At 37.9% G+C, this 13043-nt stretch overlaps 1 protein-coding gene across 3 annotated transcripts in view; it reads right to left on the reverse strand.

Moving 5' to 3' along the window:
- The window catches only part of LOC145679662 (leukocyte elastase inhibitor-like), a 206211-nt gene that overhangs the window by 19317 nt on the left and 173851 nt on the right, over window positions 1-13043 (reverse strand). For all 3 annotated transcript variants that reach the window (XM_081750239.1, XM_081750237.1, XM_081750238.1), the window contains exon 5: window positions 4791-5005. In XM_081750239.1, coding sequence (XP_081606365.1) covers window positions 4791-5005 — 215 coding nt within the window. The remainder of the gene's footprint in view (window positions 1-4790; window positions 5006-13043) is intronic.

Below are 13043 nucleotides of genomic sequence, written 5' to 3' on the forward strand. Positions count from 1 at the left end.
GGCAATCTTCCGAGTGGCACACGCCGGCGTCTCCTCGCCCAGAAAAGGGAAGAATGAGCAAATCCAAAGTGAAAACGATGCTCATTGTCTTTTTTGACATCAAAGGCATCGTCCACCATGAATTTGCTCCTCCTGAACAAACCGCCAACGCCACGTTTTACGTGGAAGTGCTCAAGAGACTCAAACGAAGGGCCAATCGGGTCCAACCAGACATCGGAGCCGACTGGAAGCTGCACCACGACAACGCCCCGGCTCACACCGCCTTTCTTGTGAACAGCTACATGACCAAGGCCGGCATCCCAACGCTTCCGCAGCCGCCCTACAGCCCATATTTGCCCCCCCGGACTTCTTTTTGTTTCCTCGCCTGAAACGCCCGATGAAAAGCAAGCATTTTGAGACGACAGAGGGGATCCAAGCAGCTTGCACCGCGGCTCTCAAGGCTATTCCGGAGAGTGACTTCCGTGACGCCTTCAATGCTTGGAAATCGCGCTGGCAGCGCTGCATCGACGCAGAAGGAGCCTAAACAGTATAATAACACGTGATTGCACAATTTCCTCATAAGATATAATATTCTGCAGCTTACTATGATATTTCATTTATTAGGAGTATTACCAATTATTGGGATCATGACAAGTGGTCCTTGTAATATTGCAATGTTAGTAAGTCTGTCCGTTCGTCCTTTGTTCTATAAGGGGACAGGGAAACTCAGTGGTAGAGCGGTTATGTTGGATCTCTGATTCGATCCCCGACTAAGTAAGTTTTTGGTGGACAACAACATGTTCGTGGGTTTTCTCGCATATGCTCCCACATTCTCATTCCACCAATAACGTCATCAACATTCAGTTGCCTTAATCATCCGTCTCCCTTAGTCTAAAGAGTATGAACATCGGACGTTAAACAGAAAGATTTGAAAGAAAGATTTATTCTAGAAGATACCTCTTGAACGATAAACAATTCTAGAATTCTGTTTTTGTCATCGCAATAAAGAACTAGAATTTATATTTCGGCCAAATTGCTAACAATTGTAACTAATCTGTATTATGGATTTCATTTCAGTCGTGGGACGCGGTGGCTCAGTGGTAGAGCGTTCACCTTTGGTGCTTTGGGGTCCCGGGTTCGATTCCAAGTGGACTTTGTTGTGGAAAATCACCGTGTGCATGGGTTTTCTTGGAGTTCTCTCGTTTCTTCCCACTTTCTTCATTCCAACATTTCATTCATTCCTCATCATGACCGTCTCCTTTAGCCTAACCGGCATAAGCATGTGACATAAAACTCAAAAATTTCATTTCATTTCAGTCGTACGTGTATGTGTATATTTGTTTTTAAAAATCCACAAACAGCAGAGGGAATAATTACAGCTACTTTTTCCAGCTCTTACAATTTCATAATCCCATAATTTTAATTTATCTTCATAATTTAAACAAGAATTTGTTTGTAATGAATTTCTAAAACTTTATTTTTATTTGTTATTGGAGTCAATCCGCTATAATACTTTTGTGAGTAACGGTGACTGTAACGGTGAGTAACGTACTGTGTGTTTTAAAATTAATGACTTTCACTAGCTTCTATGGAACCTGAGCAGCAGCAAGAATGGTTAGACTCCTACGATAACAGATATGAGTAGTTTCCACGAGAGTTTGATGCATTTAATTTTGAAGACGAATTGCAAATTCAGCCATTTAACTAACAACTATTTCTATATGATTTAAACAGTAGGCAGCAATTATTATCAGAGAATTTTCCGTATTAACCACGTGAAAAGTATTTTCGGTTTGCATTCATTAACTTGGACAAATGTGCTCAACACGCAAGATCTTTGTAATAAGTAATGGATTGAAGGTCAACCATAACTTTTATACCGTTAATATATTGCAATAGCTCGCTCGCATGGATCTGTTTATAATCAATATACGTTTTTGTTTACACAAACAACAGCTATGTGCATACATACTAGGAATGAACTACTAAAGTAGCAGATGGCAGGTACAACCGCGATACCACTAGTCATGTAACAAAGGAGGACCACTAGCGGCATGGCAACACTAGTCATGTAATAAAGGAGAACCACTAGCGGCATGGCAACACTAGTCATGTAATAAAGGAGAACCACTAGCGGCATAGCAGCACTAGTCATGTAATAAAGGAGGACCAATAGCAGCATAGCAACACTAGTCATGTAATAAAGGAGGACCAATAGCAGCATAGCAACACTAGTCATGTAATAAAGGAGGACCAATAGCAGCATAGCAACACTAGGCATGTAATAAAGGAGGACCAATAGCAGCACAGCAACACTAGTCATGTAATAAAGTAATACCACTAGCGGCATAGCAACACTAGTCATGTAATAAAGGAGAACCACTAGCGGCATGGCAACACTAGTCATGTAATAAAGGAGGAGCAATAGCAGCATAGCAACACTAGTCATGTAATAAAGTAGGACCACTAGCGGCACAGCAACACTAGTCATGTAATAAAGGAGGACCTCTAGCGGCATAGCAACACTAGTCATGTAATAAAGGAGAACCACTAGCGGCATAGCAACACTAGTCATGTAATAAAGGAGGACCAATAGCAGCATAGCAACACTAGTCATGTGATAATGGAGGACCACTAGCGGCATAGCAACAGTAGTCATGTAATAAAGGAGGACCAATAGCAGCATAGCAACACTAGTCATGTAATAAAGTAGGACCACTAGAGGCATAGCAACACTAGTCATGTAATAAAGGAGAACCACTAGCGGCATGGCAACACTAGTCATGTAATAAAGGAGGACCACTAGCGGCATAGCAACACTAGTCATGTGATAATGGAGGACCACTAGCGGCATAGCAACAGTAGTCATGTAATAAAGGAGGACCAATAGCAGCATAGCAACACTAGTCATGTAATAAAGTAGGACCACTAGAGGCATAGCAACACTAGTCATGTAATAAAGGAGAACCACTAGCGGCATGGCAACACTAGTCATGTAATAAAGGAGGACCACTAGCGGCATAGCAACACTAGTCATGTAATAAAGGAGGACCAATAGCAGCATAGCAACACTAGTCATGTAATAATGGAGGACCAATAGCCGCATAGCAACACTGGATTAGCTATATAACCAAAAGAACCTCACTACAGACATATGTCTTTGGTAGGTCAAAACTACTCTTTCATCTAGTCTGGAGTTTCGTGGGGAACCTAACCCAAAACCTTTAGCTTTCTCGAAGCTCTGGGGCGTCCTATTATGCCCACTTAGTTTGCTCGGAACTTTGAGGGAATTCTAAACTCAGCCACTCGGCTTTCTTGAAGCTTTATGGTTTTCTAACTCCTCTTGCTCGGAATATTGGGGAACCTAAATCAACTCCACTAAGTTTGTTCGGAACTCAGTAAAGATTCCCTAAGCTGCTCGAAATTTGAGATACTATATTTTACCCAAAGTATTATAGTATTTTATGCCATAGTGATTTTTGTAACATACGCTTTATAAAAAGGAAGATTTTGCAATAAAATTTGGTTATGGGAGAAAATTATTCCAGAGTATAATTCGCTGTACCTAGCAAGAGCTTTTCAATATCTTCTGTTTTCAATCCTAAACGCACAGATAAATTTCTGTACTGGAAGTCCTCCTACACAAACGTTTCGCAAAGCACCATGATAAAATAGAGAAATAACTTAAAGGAGATGTCACCAGAAGATGCTCTTTAAAAATCTTGAAGCAGAGACGAATAATGCAGTATTATACGTGTGTATAATGTAGATAATTAGTCATCCAATATCATGATCAACACGAAAAATCATCAATGTAATTCTTGTAGTAACAGTATTTTTATATGACAGAAAATGAAGAGCAATTTCTTAAAGTCAATGAGAACTAAAGCCTGTGACAAACATCTTGGCATTTCAGCTAAACGAATAAGATGCAAGCTCTGGCGCGACGTTGCCGAGTGCTAACGGGTGTGCAGGGCTAATCAGACAAACTACAACGCGATCAGGTGACAGAGGATAGATGTGGATGTGTACAAAATAATTGTGGCAATACCGCTGGCCTCTCATTTGCTAGCAGCATTTAGCTGGAGCGCCGCCTTCAAATGCCAAGAAGTTTGTCACCTCGTTTACCTACAATTGTAGTAAGCGAAATAATAATTATAGTGTTTTTGGTTAACTGATTTTTAAAAAAAAAAATCATGATGATGGCATAAATTGCAAAGGTTAACTCTTGAGACAGAGAGTGCAATCAATGCCTATAATATATACCAGTATTATTCAAAGCTGTAAACATTTAGTCTGATTTTGAAAGCTATTAGCATTGAGTAATGTATACTGATATCCGTTTCTCATGCAATTTAGTATTTAAAAAATAGATAGTGTACAATCTGGATGCAGTTATCTAAGGATAGAAGTCATTGGAGAGTTTTTGTGAACGCGGCATTGATCCGCTGGGTTCCATAGGCCATAGAGTAGTTAGTTAGATAGAGTACAATCGGTCTTAATACCCTAAATAAAATATTGTGAGTGCGTTGCTGCGTAGAAATACAGCGAAAACTAATTACCAAATACGAGGTAGTTGTACATAAATTACATGCTATATACAATACTATAATTTATGTTATCTATATATTTATCTTATATTTCTTTCTCAGATCCTAATATTCAAGAATTTTATCCGGCATATGTTCTTTAAGCTTCTTTTTATTCAATGTTTGATAACTTGGTGTTATGGTAAGTATGGTAAGTTTATTCAATGAGACTCGAGAGTCCTAGGTTAGAAGTAAATAATACTGATGCATATATAAAGTTACCTTGTAAGGTAATTCTAGTACTTTCACCCCTGCAGTTTCACGAATAGCAAATTTAAATTTCTTCTTAGCGCGCATCATATCCACTTGTATGGTTTCGTTTGGACGAATGTAAAAATCTTCTTTTTTCGTTTTGGATGGATCGAAGCCAGACGACCAATTTCCAGAGAAGTATACTGCATTTACAAGCACAAGTGTTGATGTTCGGTCGATTGATCCTGTAAAATGTAAGCTTATGAAGAAGAATAAAACGTGTAAGTCAATAAAGTCAAAAAATATAGGTAAATTCACAGAGTATTCCCATAATAAGTAACATTTTTTTTTTTTTAGAATTTTCGAGTAAGTATTAGATTTTTCGTATATTATTCATATATTTAGTATGTACTCTAGAAAATATAATTACAGTAGAGCATCGATTAGCCGAAGTAATTGGGGGACATGGGTGTTCGGAAAACTGGTTTGTTCGTATAATCGAACTATACATGTTTATTTGCCAAAAAGAAGTACTGTACAGTAAAGTTATTCATAAAAACAGGCATCTCTTTAAGTATTACAAAGTAACGTACAAAGACAACTCTAAGCTGGCGCAGCTGTTGCTGTGAACAGCTTTGATACTGCCGCTACTTCTACAGCCAGTGCCAAACCGACAGAAGTGTGCTGATTGTTGAAACACAGCGACTGGCGGCTTGGCCGGTCAGCAGCGCCTTATGAAGGCCCCATTAGAAGCAATGTTCCGCCAGCGGTGGCTTAGTGCGGCGACTACTGTGGGAAACTTGGTTTGGGAGTGAGGGGGATGATGGACGGTAGGGTGGGAGAGTAACAGGTGCGAGCGAGTACACAGTTCGGTTAAGCGGTCGTTCGGTTGACCGACGTTCGGATAATCGACGCTCTACTGTACAACTATATAACTTGTGATTTAGTTCCATGCATAATATCATCATGCATTACCATTGTCATTTATATATGTAATCAATATCTCTGTATAATTTCCAGCTACATATGCTTGTTTGACATTATTTCATTGAAAAGATTATGCGGTTTGTGATACTTCATCACGAATTTAACTTTGTACCTTACCTCACTTTATATATATATATATGTGTGTGTGTGTGTGTGTGTGTGTGTGTGTGTGTGCGATGGTGAACCCGCCAATCTTTGTAAGTCGATCGGTCTACACAGCAGCACTCTGAGCAATTCTTGCAAGGCGAGCATTTTTTAGTGGTTGCTCAAATTGTTTTTTACTTTTAACGCGTGCAGGACCCTTATAGGGGTCCCCCCGCGAGTTCTTTTGACTCCCCTCGTTTATACGGATACAGCCAGTTTCTGTGTGTGAAGTGTGTGTTCAGACTGAAAAATTTCGTTTCTCGATCGGTGTGTATTCCGGCGCAGTGCCATCTACGTGTGTATTCCAAGCAGGAACTAGAGCAATTCAAACTCCCTGCAGCTGCGTTAACCATTGTTGCCAATGAAGTATTTGTTGAAATGTTAAAGAAAATTAGCAGCTATAGCAGCGAAATTACTCACAGTAAGAACTATGATATGAATATTACGTAAAAATAACAATATGCCTAAAAAGTTTTTATTAGAACTGAGGGGAGGGAGGGGTGTATATATATAAAAATCTATATTATAAAATTGAAAGTTACTATGTTTGTGCCTCTTAATCTCTTGAACTGCCCGACCGATCTCGATGAAACTTCCAACGTAGATGCGGTTTTGGCCTTGGAGTGTTTGTAGCGGTTTACTTTGACAGTAGATCTTAGGGGAGGGGGAGGAGGGAGAAATATATAAAAATCAATAAATGTAAAAATAAAAGTCATCATGTTTGTGAATTAATAACTTTTGAACCAGCCGATCGATCTCAATAAAATTTTTAACATACATGAAATTCAAATCTGAGAAGTTTTTTTATCAGTTCATTTAAGGGGCAGGGGGAAGGGGAAATATATGAAAATGAATAAAACTTAACTCTTCAACCAAACTACCGATCTCGATCTAATTTTCAACATAGATAAGGTTTGGGCCTAGGATGCTTTCTTCATTTCACTTTTGCAGTACAAAGAAGGGGGGGAGAGAAGGGGAAGGGAAGAGGACAGATATATAAAAATAAATAAAACTTAATAACTCTGGAACCACTCAACCGATGTCGATCAAACTTTGAACATAGATAAAGTTCGGGCGTGGGATGTTTTTTTCATTTCACTTTTACAGTGCAATGAAGGGGAAGGGGAAGGGGAAGATATATGTAAAAAAAAAGAAAATAAAAGTGACTGCCTTTGTGACTTCATCACGCTTAAACCACCCGGCCTATATTTAAAAAAATCAACATAGATGAGGTTCAGACACGAGGTGTTTATCATATCACTTTAAAGGTAGAACTTAGGGGTGGGGGAGGAGAGAGGAGAAATATATAAAAATAAATGAAACTTAATTACTCTTGAACCAATCAAATTTTCAACATATATGAAATTCAAACCTGGGAAGATTTTTATGATTTCATTTTGACAGTAGATTTTAGGGGAGGGGCAGGGGGAAGAGGAAATATATGAAAATGAATAAAACTAAACTCTTGAACCACCCTACCGATCTCGATCTAATTTTCAACATAAATAAGGTTTGGGCCTAGGATGCTTTCTTCATTTCACTTTTACAGTACAAAGAAGGGGAGGGGAAAGAGAGGGGACAGATATATAAAAATAAATAAAACTTAACTCTTGAAGCACTCAACCGATCTTGATTAAACTTTCAATATATATAGGGATCGGGCATGGGATGTTTTTGTCATTTAACTTTTACAGTGCAACCTAGGGGAGGGGGAGAGAGGAGATATATAAAAATCAATTCATATAAGACTAAAAGTGACTACTTTTGTAACTTAATAACTCTTGAACTATCCAATCGATCTCAAATAAATTTTCAACATACATGAGCTTTGGGCAGGGATTGCTTTATTCTATTCAGTATCACGATGCAACGTAGGGAGGGGTAGGGGAGAGAGAAATTTCAAAATTATCAAAAATGACCGAAATTAGTCTTGAATCCATAGTTTTCAGGGTCGATGAAAGAAACAGTGACACTTCTTTTACTGTTTCAATCCAAGTTCAGCGCTGATAGTTGGGGATGAGGTTCGAGGCTGGGCTGGTTTTAGGCTATTCAGTTTGATGGTAGAACTGAGAGTTGGGGGAGTGGGTATAAAAATAAATAAGTTCCCGAACAACTCGAGCGATCTTGACCAAATTTTAACATATGAGGTTCAGGCCTGGAACATTTCTATGATTTAAATTGGAAGGAACAACGTATGGGAAGAGAAGGAGGAGGAGATATATAAAAATTAATTTATATAACAATGAAAGTGACTATTTTTGTAACTTAATAAATCTTGAACTATCCGACCGATCTCAATCAAATTTTCGAGTTACACGACGTTCGGATCTGGAAACATTTTTGTAATTTAATTTTTCGGTAGATCCTAGGGGAGCGGAAAGAGAAGGGGACGTATGAATAAAAATTAATAAAACTAATAGCTTTTGAACCACCCAACCAATCTCGATCAAATTTTCAACATGTGTGAGGGTCGGCGCTTGGGTGTTTTTTATCGTTTCACTTTGACGAGCCAGCATAGGGGAGGGGGATATATATATATATATATATATATATATATATATATATATATATATATATATATATATATATATATATATATATATATATGAAAATTAAAATTAAAACGACTTCATCACTCTTTTACTACCCGACCGATTTCAACCAAATTTTAAACATACATGAGTTTTGGTGCAGGGATTGCTTAAGCTACTAATTTGACGATGCAACTTAGGGGAGGGGGAGGGAGAGAAATTTAAAAATGATCAAAATGATTGCTATTAGTGTTGAATCTTTAGCTCTCGGGGTCGATGAGAGGAACAGTGACACTTCTGATGCTGTTTCAATCCAAGTTCAGTTCTGTACGTTGGGGAGGGGGAGGAAACAACGTAGGGAGGGGAACAAACATTAAAAATGAATGGAAATGACTAATATTAGTGTCGAATCCATAGTTTTCGGGATCATTCAAATGAACAGTGACATTTTCGATCCGGTTTAAATCCAAAAGCATCCCCACCAGTTGAAGGAGGGGGAGAAAGAGTTATATAAAAATGATCGAAAATGGCCACTATCAGTATCGAATGTATAGTTTTCTGGGCCGCTTAGATGAACAGTGATACTTTCGATCCCGTTTAAATTCAGATCCATACCTTCAACTTGGGGGAGGAAGAGGTGTATTAGTGCTGAATCCACATTTTTGAGGGTCTCTGAGATGAACGCTGGCACTTCCAATGACATGGCGGAGGGGGATATAATAGTCGAAAATGACCGGTATTAGTGTTGAATCTATAGTTTTGGGATCGAGGAGATGAACTGTGACACTTCTGATGCTGTTAAAATCCAAATTCAGTCCCGCATCTTGGGAGAGGGGGAAGGGAAATAAATCAAACGGATAAAAATAACCCATATTAGTGTCGAAATCATAATTTCCGGCGTCGTTGAGATGACCGGTGACATCCGATGCCCTGCCGCGCAACATAGAAGAGGAGGGGGAGATATATAAAAATGGTCAAAATTTTCCAATATTACTGTTTGATCCGTAGTTTTTAGGGACGCTGAGATGAAGAATGACACTTCAGATCCCGTTTAAAACCACAGTCAGTCCCGTAACTTGGGAGAGGGGGAGATAATAAAATGATCGAAAACGATTAATATTAGTGTCGAATTCATGATTTTCGGGGTCGCCGAGATGATCAATGATCTTTCCGATGCCGTTTAATTCGATGCCATTAAAAACGAAAACAGCATATTTCGTGGGTACTAAACACATGAGATACGGAATTGTGCACTTAAATTTTCACTTTATCCAGCGAGCGGGTAAATATATGCTAGTAAAACTTCATAACTTTGGAACCACCGAACCGATCTCATTTAAATTTTCAACGGATGAAATTCGGACTTGGAATTTCTTTCATCATTTTAGTTTGATGGTATATATATATATATATATATATATATATATATATATATATATATATATATATATATATATATATATATATATATATATATATATATATATCAGATTACCCGGTAAAGGCATTTTTTGTTCGTAGTGCACGTAGACACTTCAAACAAAAAATGAATCACTACAGACTACAAAAAAGAAGTATCGCTCTTTTCCTCAACCCCTACCGAAGTTGAGCATTGTGGGTCTTCACAGGTAGGCCTAGTGTATCATCTTACAACACGAATCAAGTTTGCGGACAGATAGTCGGGTCTGTAAATATCTGAGGGTTCAGTGAATATATTCCGGTGCATGCTAATCTATTGAGAGCAATATCCATGCGACACACGTTTCAATATGCCTCTGAAACAAGTTGAAAGCCGTGAATTAGTTTGAAATAAATAATTGCTAGCTTATTCTCAGATCGGTGCTATGGTTGCCACGACAGTAGCAACACCATGGGGCTTAGCTGTAATGTTTTTGCCTCTACCGAAGTCGATGGTGATAAGTAACTTAAGATTAAAAGGTAAACTCTTCTATCCCACAGCGGCCTAGGGTGATGATTTAAAATATATCTTTTTTACTCATCGTAGTTTCAGGAGACAGTATAGTTGTACCTCTTTGTTTATTGCATCCTCTGGGACAGGTAGTTATAGAAATATACCTTTGTTTATTAAGGCTTCAGAAGTTGGATTTAAGAAAACCTCCGTAACACAAAACGATCTCAGAAATAGTTTAAGAAGGTTAGCGATCAGCACTGGAACTAATTCTTCTGTCCACTTGAGGTCTTCTGTTATGGCTGTCCTCTGAAGGGAAAGTTCGTGAGGAGAGGGTTGGCCATCTTAGATTTCCTTCGGAACCAACTGCGCGTTTTTCTGGTATCCTCCTTCCACCGTCTGTTCGTGATTATGTTTTGAACAGAAAACACGTGCTCGTTAATGAAGCATGCTTTATAGTAGTTGCTTACACCTGAGATGCTGAACCTTACAGCAACTACACCAGGAACAGAATTCACAAATTATTTGAAAAACAAATATTGCTCTAGAAACATTTGTTAATAAGGTTCTATCTTCTGGAACACTGCCGATTTTTGGATTCTTATTTTATGATTGTAGCCCCTATAATGTCCAATGCCGTCAGGAGTGTATAATTTTTTTTTTGCATTTGTATAATAACTCGTGAATGGCATGTTTCTGCGACTGGTCTAAATTAGGATTAATATCAAAAACATCAATTTTGAAAATGTTTATCTATACTTCAAAGAATTGTAAACCTCCTTTTTTCATGTACAATTTTTATTTTTTTTATATTGAGCTCGCTTCCATTGTTGCAAAAGATTAATCTTGACATGTCACAAGATTCACCGTTGGAGTATTTTTCCTTAAAGTTACAGGATAACCGATTGGATTGGAAATTACGTCATGTTGTTTACGAATAACCTTTGCTCAATAGTTTGTATTTGTCAAGGAAGCTGTGGAGAAACGATACGAAGAAACATGCAGAATCATCAATCTGTGTTTTTGCTATCACCGGAATAAATGCGTGGAAAAGTGGAACTAAAGTAATGCGTTTGTCCATAAAAAAGGAAGCTTGTTTTCTTTATCTAAGTATATGAGTCGTGAGTTCTGATTGAATGTTTTCCTGGTTCCTTTCCGGTAATGTTGGCTTTTTCTGATTTTTAAATAGAGAGATAAGATTCTTTGTTAAATCGATTGTAACATATAAGCGTTTAAGCAAGTCTAAACCAAAAATAACTGGAATGCATGATTTCTTCATCATACGAAAGTAATGAAAGAATTTCGTTTCCCAACGTTGAATGATAGCTTTGCTACATATTTCAAGTTAATTTTATTTCATATTCCTTTAACCGCTGTTTTATGTTGTATTAATTGAACATCAGGAAGTAAATATTCAAAAGGCCAGATGGAAATGCTGGATCCGGTGTCCACTAGCACTGTTCCTCTGCGTAATTTAGTGATTATTTACAGGCTTTTTTCTGTCATTAGAATTGCTTGATCTTTGACTCCTGGACAAGGGTTGGCTCTACTCTCTGTTTGGACGTTTAAACTAGGTAAAAGGACAGTGCCTACGCTTTCTGCATATTGGGAAGTCCAGTATTTGATCTTCTGTTGTGGATTTTCTTGGAGGTTTTCTGGTGACCCCTGATTCCTCTCTACTTCTCCCCGTTCTAATAGCTTTTTGCTTCATCGCCGATTCCCTTAATTTCCTTTCTATTTTGGTTATGCAAACTGGTTTGTGCAACTATTAAATACGGATCTGTCATTTTATTGCCCAGGGAAGAAAAATCGTTTTAAACAGTAGTATTCTCCTGGTGTGGAGATTCTACGACGTCGAGGTTGGACTTCTGATCTTCTTTCTCTAGTTGTGGTGGTGATATTGAAGTATGTAATAGTAGAGATGATTATATTAAAAAATAGGATTTTGTCTAGGTACTGCTAAATTGACATTAACTTTATCCTGTAATGATTCAAGAGACTGAGGTAGTACATTTATGTATATACAAGTATAGTGCGACAATAACATATCGCATTGTTTTTTTTTCTTTTTTTTTTTTTGCAATAGAGAAATGAAAACTGCACCAAAACAAATATGCCTATAAGCTTCGTCGTTGCTAAACGGTTATCGTGCGTGCCTTTGGAGTGGGAGACCCGGGTTCGACTCCCGGCGGAGCTCATGTGTTTCGGATTCTATGTTCCCTTCTTATATAGTCTCGCTGCTAAAAGGGATGTTAAATTCAAAATCAACTCAACTGAAAGTATATGTCTCTCAAATGGCTAGAACAAATGTCAGTAGTCGAGCAGTAACAGTTACACATTATTATTATTATTATTATTATTATTATTATTATTATTATTATTATTATTATTGAATAGAATCTTGCAATTAGGTTTGGTTCCCTGCAGATGGGAAAGTCAACTACGAAATCTCATAGGTAGTTATATAATGCTTATATGAAGCATTGTGTAGCATTTGAGTTGCGCAATATTTCGTAGGACAGTGAGTCTTTGAAGCATGTCGGTAAGACAGAAAACCGAGAGAACAATGGTGCACATGTAGAAGCCACGGGTCAAGTTTTGTTGGTCACTAATTTTGGATTTCAATGGTCTCGCTATTCTCACATTAAATTAACAGTTGAATCCTTTGGGGGCATATGTATGGATTTCATGAAGAGATCGAAGTAAAAAAAA

Source organism: Thermobia domestica, chromosome 2 (genome assembly GCF_964235325.1).
Source record: "Thermobia domestica chromosome 2, izTheDome1.hap1.1, whole genome shotgun sequence".
NCBI classification, from domain to species: Eukaryota; Metazoa; Arthropoda; class Insecta; order Zygentoma; family Lepismatidae; genus Thermobia; species Thermobia domestica.